The 18,703-nt window shown below is 50.5% G+C and overlaps 2 protein-coding genes across 2 annotated transcripts in view; both read left to right on the plus strand.

Annotated features, from left to right (window-relative positions):
• The window catches only part of LG10H3orf20 (linkage group 10 C3orf20 homolog), a 96,799-nt gene extending 85,055 nt beyond the window's left edge, over positions 1 to 11,744 (plus strand). Inside the window, exon 15 of the mRNA XM_074314087.1 lies at positions 11,243 to 11,744. Within this exon, the coding sequence (XP_074170188.1) occupies positions 11,243 to 11,744 (502 nt within the window). The remainder of the gene's footprint in view (positions 1 to 11,242) is intronic.
• Positions 11,672 to 18,703, plus strand: part of FGD5 (FYVE, RhoGEF and PH domain containing 5) — a 108,084-nt gene continuing 101,052 nt past the window's right edge. Inside the window, exon 1 of the mRNA XM_019746997.2 lies at positions 11,672 to 11,832. Within this exon, the coding sequence (XP_019602556.2) occupies positions 11,820 to 11,832 (13 nt within the window). The 5' untranslated portion in view covers positions 11,672 to 11,819. The remainder of the gene's footprint in view (positions 11,833 to 18,703) is intronic.

Here is an 18,703-nt window from a genome sequence, read left to right on the forward strand (position 1 = left end):
GCAAATCCTCCTCAGGCTTTAAAAGTGGGAGTATCTCTAGACCCTGGGACATTGTCCCCGGAGAGCAAGGGCTGGAGGCTGCTGCTTGTTGATAAGTGACATGCAAATAATTTGTATTATAAATAGTTAAAAATTAGTTACCAAACTGTCAAGTCAGTGAAAAATGGTGTGTGGATTAGACCTTCACAAAACCCAGCAAATATCTACTTGCTAAAGACATCAAGACCTAATTGATTGCCTACTATGTGCCAGGTACTTCATTAAGAATGCTTAGTAATAATATCTAACGTTTACCAAGCAGTTACTATGTGCCAGGCACTGCCAGGCTAAGTACTTGAAGGTCATTATCTTATTTGGTCTTTCTAATGGACACAGGCAGTGGGTGCTAGAAATGCCCCCATTTTACAGATGAGGAGAGGGACGCCCAGAGGAAAGGGATTTGCCCTGGACTCAGAGCTGGGAAGAGGTAGACTGAGGCTCAAACCTTAGTGTGTCTTCCACACCAGAGTCCAAACTCCTAGCTGTCAAAGTCTGTCCCCAGCTCACCCTGTGAGATCATTAGAATGATTCACGCATGGGTCCTGCCAGGTCACACGTGGAAGGTCCTTACCCCTGCCATCCCTCCCTTCACCAGGGACCCCCCTGAGCTGGAGACAATCTGGCCCCTGTCTGCAGGCCCTCTGTCAGAAGGCAGCTAGGAGGCAGCTCCCGCAGGAAACTGTGCAATTGACTGCAGCATCTACTAGAAGGACGGAAGAAGTGGTCCTGGGGCAATGGACTGGCACTGAGTGCTGAGTGTTTTAATGGTGTTCCCAGGCTGGGCCTGATTCATTTCTCTAAGTGTCTGGGTTTCAGGTGGGTGGAGGCTCACTCAGCAATTGATGGTGTCTGTGACGGGGTCACATTGCCTCCCTCTCCGTACACAACCACACGGGTACACACATGCTTATTAAACTGATTAATACGCTCTTTCTGGAGCCTCTATCTCCCTCAGCCTCTGCCAGGGGCCAGCAGAGAGATGCAGTCTCCATTCTGGAGCTCGACGGGGAAAATAAATCAGGAGTCAGGCTTTGTGGCTCATCAAAATGCCTCTTTTAAAACCACTACCCTTCCTTGTGCATCAGGGAAGGTGACATTGCCACCCCCGTTCTACAAAGCTAGCCCACAAGGGAAGGATGGCCCTGTGAGGATGTGAGCTATCTGTCCCTGGGGGAACTCAAGTGCAGGTGGCATCAGAGGTAGGACATCAGAACTGATTGCTTGGCAGGGCCTTCCCAGGGCTGCTTCGCCCCCCAGTGGGCAGAGCAGGGCGTGGACAAGCCCCCACCCTTTGGACGTTGCTACACATTTCTTGGGTTAGTAATGGTCAGGTTCTTGTCTGATGACCCAGCTGGAGCTTCAGGCTCTTTGTCTACAAAGGGGTCCCTGTGCTCCTCCCACCCCAGGCTCCACTGGCCTTGTAAGGGCCTCCGAAGTCTTAACTCCATGTTTCCCAAAATGAGAATCTCAGTCCCAATCCCAGGCAATCATAACTCACTGGGCCTGGGATGGGGCTTTGGAATTTGTGTTGTAACCAGACCAGAAGATTCTTCAGATGAGGACATTCGGGTTCCCTGTGTTAACCCAGAGATGTAGCTAGTGGCAGTGGCCTTGACAAATCCAGGGAGGAGATTTTTCAGAAAGTCAATCACCTTTTTCCATTCTCTCTGCTCAAGGCCCCTTCCGACTGGTACGAGGCTAAGGAGAAAGGCATAGGCTCCAAGTAGTCAGTCCTGTTTCCCCTCAACTCTGCCACTTCCCAGCCAAGTGGTCTTGGGCACAAGACTTTGCTTCTCTAAGCCTCAGTTTTCTCATCTGAAAAATGGGGATAATGATACATCCCTCACAGACACTAGCCCCCATTGCAGTTTTTGGTGATCATAACATAATGACCCAACATTAGTTTGTTCATTGGTGAATAAATGTTAGTTCCTCTATAGGACAAACATTTAATCCTTGCTCCCTTCATCTCCAACCAACTACTTTTGAGAGATGTATTCTGGCAGAGAGACACCCCCCCACCCCGCCCACCAGTCTCTTCATAGTTAGGCCTGAATGGGAGTTTGGTGCTAAGCCCAGGTGGGGGTAGGTCTCTATCACTGTCCGTTCACTGGGTACGTAACAGATATTAACAGCGGGCTCTGTTCAGGTGCCTGTAGGGCAGCCAACAAAAGAGACCCAACCCTGTCCTCCCAGAGCTGGCATTCCAGGCAGAGAGACAGATGCCACACAGATAAATAGATAATTAGATGGGACAGTGATCTCAGCTATGGGTGAGTACAAGCAAAGAAGAGAAACAGGGTGATGGAATGGCGAGAGACTGAGGGTTGATGGTGGTCAGGCACACCTCTGCAAAGAGGTGACATTTGAGACCTGACTGATGAGGGAAGCTGGCCCAGGCATGAGAAAATTTGGAAAGGCGTTTTCTAGAGAGCAGAAATGGCAGGTGCAAAGTCCCTGGGGCAGGGGCAGGGATAGAGAGGAAGGCCAGTGTGGCTGGAGTACAGGGAAAAAAGGTGGTGGTGGGAGATGAGGTGGGAGGGGGCATGATAAGGTAGGGCAGTGACAGATCTTGGAGGCCATAGTAAGGAGAACAGATGTTATTCCCGCAGCAACTGCTGAGCAGCGACTCCGTGCACCACAATGCTGGGAGCTGTGTCCAACGCCTCTTCACAGCAACCCTGGGCATTGAGAGAGGGAGGGAGGCAGGAGGGGTGTGTCCTGGTGGGCTGTCGAGGAAAAGGCTGGGCTCCTGAATTGTGCAGGCCACAGGGTCCCCTGCCTGCCCCGCCCCTCAAAACAACAACAAATGACTGCCTTTCCCTATGACTCAGGTCTCTCCAGGGTCATAGCAAAAGGTCCCTCAGAAAAGACGCCTTTTGGAGTCCCTGTCACTCTGAGCTGCCTCCCACCAGCACGCACTGCCAGATTGAAATCTTTAAAAATGCAAGTGAGAATTTGTCCCTCCATGGCTCCCACTTGCTCTGAGAATATAACCCCGAGGCTCTGATGAGCAGCCTCTTCCACCTTCTTCCTCCCCACTTGTCTGCGCCCAGCACCTTGCTGTTCCTCAGAAGGCACAGCCCTCCCTCCCCCTGGGTCTTCCCTGCTGGCCCTTCTGCCTGAATGCTGTCCTCCAGGGCTTCGCTGACAGGCTCCTTCTCACTCTCCCAGTGTCCTCACCTCTCCTGGGCCACCAAACTGATAAGACCACTCCACACTCTGCTCCCCATCCATTGCTCATAGCTCTGATCATTTACACGGATTTGTGGACTAGTTTACTGCCTGCCTCCCCCAACTACAGCACTTACCCCACGAGGCAGGAGGTTTTTGTTAGTGTTGTTGTCAGTGCCATATCCTTGGAGCCTAGAACACCTCAGACAAGTGAATATGTGTTGGATGAGTGAATGACCTCAGTAGATGCTCACAACGGCTCCATGAATAATCATCCCATTTCACAGGTAGAGAAACTGAGACTGGAAAGTTAAGCCACTTGCCCAAGGTACACAGCTAGCAGGGAGCCAAGACTGCAGAGAAGACAACCTGACTTCCCACCTCACACTGGTGCCCTGCTGAAGTTGACATACTGTGTGGCTGGCCAGGCCTTCGTCCTCTGAGTTCACCTCAATTGTCATCCATGCAATGAACATAAAATCCCAGCCCTGCCTTTCCCTCGGAAGGTGGTGAGACTTGGAGGATGTCATTGAAGCAGACCCCCCCCTTGTCACCTGTACTGTACCACACCCATGAGGGGTGGGTAAGAAGAGGTTCTAAGGCAGGCCTGCCATCAGAAGGGTTAACCTGGCCTCTTTGTCCCATGGTTGCCATGGGGACAGTTCCTGTCCTTCAGGAAGCAGGGAGAGCAGTTTCCTGTTTTGAAGAAGGCTTGAGGGCTGTTTTCCTCCAATCAGCCTGCCCAAAGAGGGGCAGGAAGCCCAGGGCTGGGCCACCCCTGCTGCTGGGTGTGTGGTGGAGCCATGCCCACACCCAGCCAGCCAGGAGGGGCCTTTGTGGAAATGCGGCCTCGGGAAAAAGCCAAACAGGCCAGTAGAAGGAAAAAAAAATGGCTGGCCGGAAGAGGGTGGTCACTTCCTCCACAGACCTTGGATCCCACCCAGTGGTGATAAAACCTCCAAGCTGGTCCTGCCCAGCCTCAGACTCCCCTCCCCCAGAGCTCAGCCCTTCCTTGGGGAGCTGAAGGCCTGCTGGACAAAGGCCTTTGAGGCCCCTGCCTGCATACTGGACACCAGATTAACTGGGCTACGGGCCCCCAGTTCCCACCCCTGCCTGGCATGCACTTTCCTGCTCCCCTCTGCTTGTGTAATTCCTACAGGGTGCAAAGCAAAGACTTCCTCTTCCTGGAAACTTCCCAGCATGCATTTGAGCCCCAAAACGGGGGGTGAGGAACATTTATGAATTCAAGCCTAATCTCTCTTGGGGCCGTTGCCCCAGTTTTCTTTGGTCACCCCACTTCCAGGTTTGTCCCTCCGATTCCCCTACCACTCCAGCTCTCACACAGGTCTGACCATGTCTCACCTTCCCCCAGAAAAACTCTATGGCTCCCCATTACCTGCAGGGTAAAGTCCAAACTCTTCGGCTAGCCACTGGAGAGCTTTTCCCTACACCTGTCCCAGGATGTGACCACAGCACACTTCTCACCTTGGCCCTGTCCTGCCTACCTCTTCCATCCCCACAGGCACTTGCTCGGGCTATTCCCCTCCCTGGAATGGCAACCTACTTCTCCACCTGGAAAATGCCACTTGACCTTTAAAGCCCATTGTCACCTCCTCTTTTCTAGTCCCTCAGCTCAACTTAGTCCCCTGCTTTCACCCCCAGCTCCACTGTTAGCTGACCCTAGGCCCTCCTCTCGAACCAAACTGTGAGATCTTCAAAGTCAGGAAGGTAAAGAAAAAGGGGAACTAACATTCTTTTAATCCTCACCACAACCCAAGAGAAAGGTCTCATTATTCCCATTTTACAGAGGAGAAAATTGAGTTGCAGAGAGGCGAAGTGTCTTGCCCAAGGCCACAGAACCAGTGACTGGTGGAGGCAGGGGTCTCCAAGCCCCCAGCTCCTTTCTGTCTTTGTGCCTGGCCTGAGTGTGTGCAAGGGGGGTGGGGGTGTAAGATGCCTGAGCTGAACTTACCTGAGGTCCCCCCACCAATCTTTGGTTCACGGAAAGGGAAGGGTGGCCTTGTGAAGACTCCTCCACCCGGCAAGTGTCTGGCTCAGATTTGCTGTGCCCTGGAGCCAGGAAGGCAATTCAGTGACTTTCCAGGGAAAGATAAGCCCTGGGAGCTGATGCTGTCACAGCCATAGCATTGTGATGTAAAAAACCCAAGGCTGCAGAGACCTGAGGGTCAGCAGCTGAAGAGGCTGCAGGGCCAGGGTCATTTCCTTTTTAATAACATGCATGTTATCCCTAGAGACAAAAGGTATACGTGTGCCCTGTGAAAAATGGGAGACCTAGGTGGATTCAGCTGTAAAGTCAGATGTGAGATGCGAGGTGGCAGCCAATTGGGCCCCAGCTTTTTAGAAGAGCCCCCATTTTAGTGGGGAAACAAAACCCTGATTGTCCCTTCCTCTGGACTGGGACAGGAAGCAGAGCCCAGGCTGCCGCCCCACGATCCCAGGCTCCTGCGAGGCTCCCAGGTTACCCCCTCTCACCCATCCCAGTATACACCAGGTGCTCAATATGTGCTCTCTCCTGTCCTTCACCAGCTCTGATTGTGGGGTGCGTGTTGCAAACAGTTATTGTGCACCAGCTGTGTTTTTGACATTTAAATAATAATGATCATTTATTGAGTGCCTCCTGTGTCTCTCCCTCCCCTACTGAATGTTTTAATGAGTTATCTCATTTAATGAGTAGACACTATTTCATGTCCAATTGATGGGGGCCAGTGTGCTGAAATGGGTAAGAAAGCTGTTCCCAGAGCTGGGATCCCTACCACTTACTAGCTGTGTATCCCTGGGCAGATGCCTCAGCCTCTCTGTGCCATGGTAGTCTCATCTGTAACATGGGAGTAATAACATTGCCCACTTCATAGGTTTGTTGAGAGGATTAAATAAGCTAATGACATATGCAATACACTGAGTACACAAAATAAGCACTCGGCAAATACTATTTACCAGTGGGCAAACTGAGGCTGGGACTTGCCCCCAGGACAGTGTAGTTCCTGACCATTGCATTCTACAGCCTGTCCCAGAGGCTTGGCCATGCCGCCTTCACCTTCACATGAGCGTACAGAGCCTAGATACTTTTTGTTTCTGGAGCACATGGCCACATCCAGCTGCGGTTCTGGCTCTGTACTTTGCCGAGGTTTCAGGCAGGCGGGACCAGGGAACTGGATTCCAGCAGTTTTGATTTGAGGTTCCCTAAGCTGTGTGCAGGGAGGTAATTAGCCCCAATGGTCTAAGGATAATAAGATGGGAGATGTTTGCTTGTTTAGAGGATCCTGATCTTTAACTCATATGATGAGCTATGCATGTGTGAGTGAGAGGTGTGAGGGCAGGGTTTTCAGTGGGGTGGAGACTGGGGGTCTTAAAAGGGTCCAGTGAGGGGTGGTTTTGATTTCAGAGGTCCCAGGGAACTGGTTTGCCTCACACCAGGGGTCTAAAGGCATCTGAGAGGAGCCTGTGTTTCCCCCATTAATACTCTCATCGAACTGATGGATAATTACCATTGGGTGTCCTGCCTCCTCAGCTGGCCTGGAAGCTCAAGAAGGCCAGAGTGAGAGTGGCCTGTTTGCTTGGGACTTGACCCAGCACCTGGCACAGAGCACTCAGTGCACTTTTGTGGAAGGAAGGAAAGAAGGAAGGGAAGGAGGGAAGGCGGGAGGAAGGCTGGCTGCCTAAGCCTCTGGTCCTGACTCGGCCACTGTGATCTTGGACAAATGTGGTATACTGTGAACAGCACAGGCCTTGGGGACAGACAGACCTAGGTTTAGTCCCAAGTCCACCACTAGCTCTGAGTCTTGAGTAAGTCTCTCACCTCTCTGGCCCTCAGTTTTCTCATCTGTAAAATGGAGATAATAAAATCACTTCCCATTATCACAAGAAGCATGTGAAGAGTACACAGTAGATGTAACAATCAGCATTTATTATGATTATCAATCTTAGTATTGCCTGCTGTTATTGCCACAGCCTCCTCACCTGCCAGTGTGCTGGTTGGCCAAGTGCCTTTGACCCCCCAAGTTCCTCAGGCATTGAGGCTCCCACCTGGCTGTTCCTCAGATGTAGCAGAACCTTGGTGTCCCCTTCCAATGCTCCTACAGACACGGGCTGGGTCATCATGATGAAACTGCTGGCCATTCTGACCATCCAAGGCAGGTAGAAACAAGGGAGGGGAAAAGAGGGAGAGAGAAGGAGGCCTGGAGAGTGCAGGGAGGCCTGACTCCTGCTGTGGATCTGCTTTAAAGGTGTTATACCCCAACCCTGCGAGGCAGAAAAGCAAGGAGAGGCTCCTGCCCTCAAAAGGCAAAGCAAGAGACTACAGCCATTGGAGGAGAGGTGCATGGTTTCAGGCTCCATGTGATTCCAACTTGGGCCTGGATGTCAGGAGGTGTGGATTCCACCACTGGCTGTTGCCCTAACTCACTGAATGATCCTAGTCTAGTTGTTTTCCCCTCTGGGCCTCAGTTTCTCAGTCTGTCAAGTGGGCATAACACCGAAACTGTGTGCAGGGACCTATATGGATGGCCCATGGTCTGCTGAGAGGAACAGATAAGATGGTAAGAGTGATTTGGGAAACATGAAGACCTAGATGGACTTTTTGGTAGTTCAGAACTCAGACCATGTTCTCAGAGTGAATGGGCTATGCTTCCTGGCTGGGCTGTGGGGGCAAGTCACCTCCCCTATCTGGGCCTCAGTTTTCCTAATGTGTGAAATGGGGATATAATAATCCCTTTCTAGCATTCTTGGGAAGAATACATGCATTAAAGGCTCAAAACAGGAGCGAAGATGGCCATTACTCCTCCCCAGCCCCCACAGCCATAGCTTTTGTGATTATTTACAGCCATCCCCGAGCTCAGTGAGAGGTTACGGCTCAGTTCCTTAAGAATTGAGCAAGTCCAAGCACCAGCATTAGCACCGGATGTTTGAAGAGCCTTATGGTCTTTTACATCCATTTTCTCTTGTTAGGAAAAGCAAACAAAGGAATGAGCAGTTGAGCTTCACCGCCCATCATTCCACCCTGGCATGTGGTTTCAGCTCAACAAGTTCAGACCTGTGTTTTTTCCCAACTGTCACTGGTGCTATGATCTTTTTAAGTAGACTTTGCCTAGCCTCAAATCCCAAATTCAACAGTAGTGGAAAGGGCTTAGCAAGGCACTGTGGTCTGTCCTGCCCTCCTTTCTCCTGTGCACAGGCCCGACAGTGAAGGGAAACTTTGGCGGTTGATGGAATGATTCTGACCATCCAAGGCAGGTAGAAAAGAAAAATGGGGAGAGAAGGAAGGCCTGGAAAGTGCAGGGAGGCCTAACTCCTGCTGAGGATTTGCCTTAAAGGTGTCATACCCCAACGCTGCCAGGCAGAAAAGCAAGGAGGGGCTCCTGCCCTCGGTTTTCAAACACGACTCAGAAGTCGAACATGTCACATGGCTTCCCTTGAGTGCAAGATCCTGAGGCCTAGCTGTCGGCTGTTTTCGAACATTTTAGAACTTGTGGATTACATTCAAAAATCAAGGTACCACTGTATTAATAAAAGACTGCAGCCATTGGAGAAGAAGTGCATGGTTTCAGGCTCCATGTGATTCCAACTTGGGCCTGGATGTCAGGTGGTGTGGATTCCAGCACTGGCTGTTTCCCTAACTCGCTATATGACCCCACTGTGTAAGCCTACTTCTCCTGGTCTTACCCTGGGATCCTAGGTTATTTGGGTTTTATTGCTAATCCCTGAACAAGCTCAATTTTTAAAACATATTTTCTTTTTGCATCAGATATGCCCCCCACCTTCTCAACCATCAGCTCCATCACTTCCCACCTCCATTACCTCCCTCAACCCCATCATCTCCACCATCTTGACCAACTTCATCCCCCCCGTTACCACCAGCCCACCATCACTTCACTCAGCTCTACCACTTCCATCCCCCATCACCTTGACCAGCTCCATCACCTCCATCATCTCCTCAAGTCCATTTCCACATCTATCAATTCTACCACGTCCACCTCCTTCACCACCACCAACCATATCACGTTTTCTATCTTCACCGTGACTTCACAGCTACTACCTCACGTCCTCTGCTTCCTTCGCCTGCAACACGATATCTCCCACATCCACTATTCCTTCCATCATCACCTCTCCATCACCATCTCTAACATCTCCGGGCAGGGATCCATAAGGTTTATTAAGAGCCCAAGTAACAAATTCTGTCATCGATTTTCTATTCCAGAGGGACAAGTATTTCTCCACAAAAGGTTGGAGGCTTAAAGACTCTGGTGGCTCAGAGATGAAAAGGTCATTTAAAAGAATAAAATTCAATTCCTGATTTGGGGAAACTGAGGTACACCCTAGGCCCTTGCCTGTAAGTGTGCATAATCTAATTCCATACTGTGGGCATTAGGAGATGAAAATAAAACAAAACAAATCCTGCAAACCTGGTTAGGTGTATGAAGGTGCTTAGAGAGTGTGAAACACTATGTAAGATTTTTCATTAAGATGGGGAAAAAAAGAGTTTAACATCTTTGGAGGCTTTCCACATTACCTAACTGAAATTCATTAATTCCTATCTTCAGTATGTGTGCATTAAACACCTTCTGTGTGCCAGGCACCACCTGGCTCATGTAACAATTCAAATCAGACCTTCATGTATGTCATGTATTTTTAGTGAGCACCTAATATGCACCAGGATTTCTGCTGGGTGCAAGCCCCCAGATATCCAGAATCCTACCAATCTTCTAATAACGTATTAATGAGACAGAAGCCAGGGATTAAGTTCTCACCACAGCGAGAACCTAGGGAAACCAGGATGTGTTTTCTCTACTTCTGTGTCCTTTGGCAGCATATCTGGCCAAAAAGAAATGGGGTGGGTTATCTAGGGCAGTGTTCCTCCAGTGGTGATGTGTATACAGATTATCTGGAGACCTTGTTAAAATGCAGATTCTGGTTCAGTGGGTCTGGGGTGGGGCCTGAGGTTCTTCATTTCTAACAAGCCCGAGTCATGCTGATGCTTAGAGCCGCAGGGTGTTTCGTCTGTGCAATGAAAATATCTGGTTACCTAGGACTTGCTCGGTATGGCCATTAGAACACCTCTACCCTGTCCCTTCTGTATCACCTATTGGGACATTCCCAGTCTCTATTACCCAAGCCAACCTCCTCAGGGTCCTCTAACAGGCCATGTCTTTCCCCAAGCTATTCCCTCTGCCTGAAAGGCCTTTCCTTTATTTGAACCCTCTGCACTCTGTGGCCACCTCAGAATTCCTACAAACCGCTGTGCACTCTTGTCCCCATCGCAACATTTGTCCCGGGAAGCAGAAACTATCTGCCTATGTTGCATGGACAATCAGATGGGAGCTCAAAGTGGAAGCTTGGTGGGGGTCATCCACGTTGCCTAGCACCAGGCCTGGTCCCAGGGAGGTGCTGACCAGAGTGTGCTGAGCAAACAAAAACAGGCTCCTCATCAACCAGGTCTCCCTTTCAATATCACCTCCTCAGGGAGGACTTCCTTGATCACCCATTCTCTACTCGAGTGTTTCTCAAACTTCAGCTTGCATCAGGAGGACCTTAGGGATTTGTTAAACACAGGATTTCTGATTCAGTAAGTCTAGGGAGGGTCCCGAGAATTTGCATGTTTAACAATTCCCATACTGGTCCACACACTTTTGAGAGCCACTGCTCTGCCCCATTACCCCGGTTTATCTCCCTCAAGGCACTTATCACTCTCTGAAATTATATTTATTGCTTATTTGTCTTGTGACCTTCTCTCATCTAAGTTACACGAGGGCAACCATTTAGGGCTGTCTTGTTGGGCGCTCAGCATAGCGCCTGGTGCAGGACTGAATGATGCCTGTGGTTGAAAATAAAGATGGATGGTCCGTTTGGCAAAGGGACGAGGAAGTCCCCAGAAGCCCAACTAGCCCGCTTTCCCCGATCCCCGATGCTGGTTCCTTGAACCTCGCACGGCTCCCCGAGTCCCCACGGCCACGGCCCCTTTAAATGTGCACGGGAATGCCTCGCCCCTCAGCTCCCTCAATCCCTGACAGAGCAGAAAGGGGGAAAAAAAAGCCTTCCTCTTCGCGAGCGGGAGGAAACGTCTAGGAGGGGGCGGCGGCGCGGCAGCGGCCGAGGCAGCGCAGGCAGAGGTGCGGCAGCCAGCGCGCAGCGCGCCCGGCGCGGAGCCGGGAGCCGGGAGCCGACGCGACGCCGCGCGCTGCCCCGGCCACCGCCCCCACGCGCGGCGCGCTCGCGCCCCTCCCCGCCCCGCCTGCACGGCCCCGCCCAGCCCGGGAGGCTCGCGCCCGGCGCCCCCACTTGCCCTGCGCTGTGCGAAGAGTCCGAGTGAACGCGACGCCGCGCTCTGCCCCGGCCACCGCCCCGCGCGCCCTGTGCTCGCGCCCCCTCCCCGCCCCTCTCCTCCCCCGCCCCGCCCAGCCCCGGAGGCTCGCGTCCTGCGCCCCCACTGGCCCCGCGCCCCGCGGGGAGTCCGGCGCGCGCCGGGGGGCGGGGCGGGCACCAGGGGGTGCGGGCCCCGCGGGTCGGCCACGGAGTGAGACGGCGCGCGGACTCGCGCTCGGACGGAAGGACTGACGGACCGACGGGCGGCCCCGGACTCCGCGCTCTGGAAGATGAACAGAGCAGGTAGGAGGCTCCGCACGACCTCGGGCGCCGAGAGCTAGCGCGAGGGGGCCCCGGCCAGGCGCTCTAAGTTGGAGCCCGCGGGGCACCTGGAGCGACGGCAGAGAATCCCTCGACCTTCCCACTCTGCTGGCTTCGGTCGAGATATGGGCGGGTCCGGAGTCCCCTCACCAAGGAGACTGAGAAGCATCTGGGGCCCCTGTCTGAGTCTCCCCATCTCAGGGACGGCCCCCTTAATCTCGGAGAGGCCGCACCCTGACCATGTACGCTCTCGTCCCACTCTCACCGCGGCGCCCAGAATGAGGGTACCCTCGGCAACAGAGAAGGACGTCCCCTTCTCAGAGGCAACTTGGTAGCGCCCCGACACCCGCACCCCGACCCCTCACGGACCCCTCCTGGCACACGGGATCCGTCCAGGCTCTCCACACCAGGGGCTAGTCCTCGTCCTTCAGCTCCCGCGGGCGCACCCTTAAGAGGGTTACTGCTTCCCTTATATCTCCTAAGACCCCGAGACTTGCAGCTTACTCTCCGAATAGGACTAACAAGCTCTAAGTCATTTCCCCCTTAGCGAACCCCTCCCTCGCAGCGCCCAGGCCCTCTTTGTGCCTTCCCCAGGGGACCGAATGCCAAGGGGACACTCGCCGAAGCTAAGCTGCACTTCAGGCGTTCCCTCCCTTCCCTCCTGTGTCTGCCTGGTGAATCGGACTCGCCAGTTCAGGGATTCCATGCAATCCAGAACGTGTGTGACAATAAAGATTAGCGGTTTCTCCACTGGGGTGCCATTGAACAGATTTAGTGACTGAGACTCAGAGATAGGCGGTTCCTGGAACCCAGTTCCCTGGATTCCTGACTCCATCCACACCGGGGGCAGAAAGTTCCCTCAAAGAGGAGAGTTTGCAAGGGAACAGTCCCAGCTAGCTTGATCTGCCTGCCAAGGGGCGATCATCACTTTTTTTTCTTAGAATTTAGCAATAGGCAGCCCTCTCCCCAACCAACACCCTTGTCTGAAGCCATACTCCAAAACACACATCCCTAAAGAAACAGGAAGCCACCATTTTGGTTGTCTTAGAACCATATCCTGCTGCACTGTGTGTGTGAGAGAGAGAGAAAGAGTGTGTGTGGTGGGTTTTTTTCTTTTTAAAATCTTTTTAATGAAAAAAGTCATTGTTTTAGGAGTGAGGTGCAGACAGGAGATACTGGTTGGACTGATAGGAAAAAGGAGCCACTTGGGGACTTGAGAGTGTAGCAGTTGCTTCCTTGTGCCCAGGCCCTGTTGCTGCTGGGCATGTGGACACCTAGACAGTTAGCGTGTGGGTCACAGGATAGCGGGGAGGTAGGAGCAGGGGAACCACTTTGGGGTACCTGGAAAGGCTGGAGCAGGTCACAGCACCCAGCCAGCCATTCCGTGCGAGGAGGAAAAAGGTCGCCTCCTGCCTGTTCTGGCACAGCCTGGATAGAGCCAGGCTAGCTTTTTCCTATACTCCTAATAAAACTCGCTTTAAAACAATGGTGAGAGCGGTTCCAGTTTTCCCACGTTTCGCTGCATGAGGCTAGGGCAAGCCCTTCCTTCTCTGAGAATCGGGGGGATGGAGTGAGCCAGAATAAACTGAGAGGACAGTTTGGTCCCAGGAAATCTCAGCAGTTGCTGCTGCTGGGTTCAGCCCTCCTATAATCTGTCTCCAGCATAAACCTGGTTCCTTTTTCTGTGTGATGGCAATGATAAAAACCTCACATAATGATTTCTGTGTGCCATGCTCTGGATTTCCTAATCATGTAGCATAACGGCTCACAGGCTCCATAGGACGGACTCTCAGAACCACCATGTACTTATTTATGTGACCTTTATCAGGTTACTGAATCTCTCTGTGCCTCAGTTTCTTCATCTGAAAAATGGGGATAACGAGGTCTTGGTCATTGAGTTCTCATGATTCCATGAAATAAAGCATGTAATGTACCGGGAATAATGTCTCTCACATTCTAAGTGACCAGTAAATGCTAGCTAGTATTTATTGAGTGCTTACTTGCTAAGAATCAGATGTTACTTTTAAGTGTTTTACTTATATCAGTTTAGTTTTCACAGTGACCTGATGAGGTGAGTACTCTTGCTATCTCCATTTTATAAATGGAAAAACTGAGCTGCAGGGATTTAACGGTCACTGACTTAATGGGGATCTGAGACAGGACTGAAACCCAGCCTGTCCAGCTTGAGAGCCTCCTTTTTTAGCCAATGCCTAACACATAGTAGGTACACAGGAAATGTTTGCCAGTTGATTTTGTTAGTCATCCTATGTCTGTTATTTCCCTTGACCTTCTCAATAGCCTTAAGATAAAAGAGGGTATTTCTTCCATATTACCAAGAAAGAAACAGGCTCAGGGAGGCAAAGTCATGTGCCCAAGGTCACACAGCTGATGTGTGGCAGAGCTGGGATTGGAGTCCAGGTCTGTCCAAGCCGGGGCCCCATGCTCTTCCCACTCTGTGCCATGTTGTCTTCCAAATAAGTGCCCTGTCGTGGATCATTGGACTAGCTTAACAGCAGCCTAATTAGAAATCATCAGGCTTGGCATGGACATTCCAGCAAGCACCCAGAAATGAAAGTTAAATTAAGATGCAATTGGAAGGTGAAATTGGAAGATAATTACTCTTGGAACATATGGTTATGAGAGTTCCAGGGGGAGTATAGTGAACTGCAGTTGAAACAGGCTGGGGAACTGAAGACAGAATGTCAGGGGACATCGTAAGAAGAGCTGAGTTTTAATAGGCTGTAGGTGGCCAGTGGAGAAGGCACTTATGGACTGGGGCAGTCCCCTCACTCTACCTATGGGGAAACTGATGCTCAGGGAGGAGAAGGGACTTGCCCAAGGTCACACCTCCATTTAAGGGCAGAGCCGGGCCGGGAGTGGAAATCACAGCCCTCGACTCCCAGTTCAGTGCTCCTTCCAATACCCCTTCTGATTGAACTTCTACCTAGCTGACAAGGGAACAGCAAGCATGAATGTATGAGTGACAGATATTTAATTAAAATAGAGAAAGAAAATATAAACTGGTACCAGGGGCTGGCTGGGGATGATTTCTATCACCAGAAGCTGTTAAAAATCTCTTCTCTTGTCACTGGGGTTACCCCACCCCCCAGTTAACTCTTAGCATCTTGGCTTGAAGGGTATTTGCATTCAAGTCATCCTGACACTTAGCAAATTGCCAGGAGGTCCTGGTGTTGATAACTCGGGCTGGGGAGGGTGTGACCCCCAGACTCTGTGATACAGAGAGAAGGTTTATGCAGCAGCCAGAGGGAGTCAGGAGACAGCTCCATCCATGCTGCGTTCTGGACAGTCAGAAAGTTAAGTTTAACCCAGAAGAGGAACCGCAGCTCTGGTTTATCCTGTAATCCGCTACCCCCACCATACTCGATCTCAGCACTAGTGGGCTCTGCCATATTCCCAAAGGGCTTTGCATCTCACTGCCTCTGTGCCTCTGCACACTGTTCCCTCTGCCTGGAATACTCAACCTTTTTTCCGACTGTGAAATCCTCTCTTTCAACGGGCAGCCCTATGCTACCTCTTCCCTGAGCCTTCTCTAGGCAGAGTGGCTCTGAGACCCAGATAACGGTGCTGAGGGCAGGGGCTCTATCTAGCTCCTGCTGGTGAAGGAGGCAGGGAGAGAGCAGAACTGGAAGCCCTCGCACTCCTTTTATTTTCTTTGCTCCCGCCTCAGTCTCCTTTGCTGGCTCCTTCTTGCGCCCTCCTTGGCCCTGCACTTTTCTCTGTCCACACTCCCTCGCTTGGTGATCTCACCAGGTTCATGCCTTAAATTCCATCTCCCTGATGGATACCTCCAGCCAGACCTATCCCCGGAACCCAGGCTGGAATACTCAGGGGCCCACTTGACATCTCCACCAAGGTGTGTGATGGGTAATTGGAATCTGACAAGTGCAAACTGGAATTCTGGTTTCCCGCCCCAGCACCTACAAGCTTCCCCAATTCAGCTGGTGGCAACTTTTCCACTTGCTCCAACTCAAAACCTTGGTGTTGTCCTTGACTTCTCTCTTTCTCTTACACCCCATATCCAGGCTGCCTGCACATGCTGCCAGCTCTCCCTTCATACTGGAATTCTACTCTTTTTCACCACTTCTGCTGCTACCAACCAGGTCCAAGCCTCCATCATATTTTTGCATTATGTTTTGCCTGGGTTATTGCAAGAGCCTCCTCACAGGTCTCCCTGTGTCCATCTTCACCACTTCTACCTATTTCCACACAGTAGCCAGCATGTCCATGTCTTTCTGCTCCAGCCCCTTCATAGTCTATACTCTCCCATGACCCCTCGGACCTCATCTCCTGCTTCTCCTTCTCACTTGCTCGTTCCCCTCCATCCACTCTGGCCTCCATGACATGCCAGGTGAGTCATGGATTCCCTCACCGCTTTCAGATCTTCGCTGTAATGTCTTCTCAGTGAGACCTATCCTGTTCACTCTATTAAAAAATGCAACCCCAACTCCTAATCTTTTTCCATAGACTTTATGATAATTAACATACAATATGTAAAATACCCTTTTTATTGCTTATCTCCCACCACTAGAATATAAGGTCCATGAGGGACAGGGTCTTTGTTTTGTTTATTGGTGTATCCAAAGATTATAGATGAGTGCCTGGCACATAGTAGGTGCTCAATAAATACCTATTTAATGAAATAGAGTTAAAGGAAACTGGATGGGAGCAAATGAAAGCCAGTCATCCACCTCATGGTCAGTTAGCACGTCTGAGCTCTGGACTCACACTTATATAAATTTCTCTCTTGGCTAGCTGTCCCTGGTCTCCATTTCCCTGCGTTTTTTCCTGCAGTTTTCTCTTCTCTACCTCACTAGAAGGGAGCCCTGAGTCTCCACTGTAGAGGAAATTTCAGTGGCAAAGGATCAAGGCTGAAGTTCAAGTGACTGCAGCGGGAAACCCACATTCTACCTGGTCCCTGCTCCAGGTTTTCTGAGTAACTGCATTCTAGTCACCTACCCTCTTTGTGCCTCAGTTTCCTCATCTTTCAGCGAGGGGTCAGACAAGGCTTTTCTGCTTCTGGCATCCTTTGATCTCAGAGTGGATGCAGGTGGAACTCCCTGAGCTTCAGAGCTGGCAGCAGGGCATGGGCGCTGTGTACTTGTCATTCCTAGAGGCGCTGTGGGGAAGGCATTTTCTTGCAGGATCATGCCTCAGATGCCCACTGTAACCTTTCCCGAAGAGACGGCATCCACAGATCAATAGCTTGATTGGATGAGGGATGGGGTGGGAGTGGGGGCGATATAGCCAAGGTGACGGTCGTTTTTCATGGCCCTTCTGTCCTTCTGTCAGGTCTCATGGCGCCCATGTGAAATACCACCTGTTAAGGATGAGCAATGAGACTCCCCACCCCCAAAGAATAATTTCATGGAAAGCCTGACTCCTGATGTTGAGAGCTTGATGCTAATATTACATAATACGTAAATATAGAGCAAGATGTGGGGTAAGCAAAGACTGACTTAATTAGAACAATAATAGCTATCGTTTATTGAGTACTCCTATGTGCAGGCCTGCTACAAAGCACTTTTAATGTATATCTTTTAATCTTCACAACAACCCTTTGAGAGTAGGTACTACTATTGTACCCATTTTACAGATGAGGGAACTGAGGCTCAGTTTCATAGTTTATACGTGGCAAAGCCAGATTTTGAACCCAGATTAGCCAGGCTCCAAAGACTCACTCTGTTATTCCACATTGAGCTTTGCTGTTTAAGCTCCAATTTTTTTTTCTTCTTCTTTTTGTTTTGCTAATCTGGACAGGTATTTTTCTAACCAAATACTTACTTAATTGCTTGTGGAAATGAGGAGTTGGGAAGTCATATATTACATTTTGAAGACTCTGGGTTATTATCTGGATGTCAGTGGCAGGCCTGGGCATTGATGCAGATAAATATACGTGTGGTTTAGGGGGTTGATACAGTGGGTACGTTAGCAGTGGGTACTTTGACAGTTGTGCCTCTTCTCTCCCGTTCCTGCTGTTAGCTACCACATCTTACAGCTGGCAGTGTTCCTGCTCTATCCTGTCCTCCAACACCTTCTAATTAGCTGTGCATTGGGAAATCAGACAACCAGGTTCATTAGATGTATGTGCAAAGTACAAGTAAAGAGGTTCTGAAATGAGGCCCTTTTAGAAGCAGTGTATGGGCTTTGTAACCCTGTATTATTGGTACTCCAGGCCTTTTTTCTTTCCTTTGGGGCCTCAGCTGAATTTGACACAGTCCTGCCAGTTTGGGACATCATATTGACTTTGGCTTCAGACATCTTGGAATTGAGGTGCCAATGGGACAGTCTTATGGAGATGTCTCAAACAGCTGGAGCTATGCTGACCAGTACCATAGCCACTGGCCACGTGTGCCTAATGAGCACTTGAAACGTGGCTAGTCTGATTTGTGATGTTCTGTATGTGTAAAATACATACACATTAATTCAAAAAAGAATGTCAAATATCTCATCAATAAATTTTATATATCGGTTACATGTTGATCCAAATATGAGTCATTGATTACATGATAATGCTCAAAATAATAATATTTTTGATATATTGAGCTGAAAAAAACTGTACTGTTAAAATTAATTTCACCTGTTTCTTTTTCACTTTTTAATGTGGCTATGGGAGCATTAAAAAGTACACATGCAATTATAAATGTGGCTTACATTATATTTCTGTCAGACAGCCCAGGTGTTAGATGCTGCAAGGATTTAGCTAGGAGTCAACTGCATGCAGAAGAGGAGAGTTTGCTGACAGACATCCAGGTCCTCTGCTGCACCTTCCTTCTGTCACAGCCAGGCTGGCATTCTGAGGCTGCTGTCCGTCAAGCCAAAGCCTTAGTGGGGA

The sequence above is a fragment of the Rhinolophus sinicus genome, linkage group LG10 (assembly GCF_036562045.2).
Source record: "Rhinolophus sinicus isolate RSC01 linkage group LG10, ASM3656204v1, whole genome shotgun sequence".
NCBI classification, from domain to species: domain Eukaryota; kingdom Metazoa; phylum Chordata; class Mammalia; order Chiroptera; family Rhinolophidae; genus Rhinolophus; species Rhinolophus sinicus.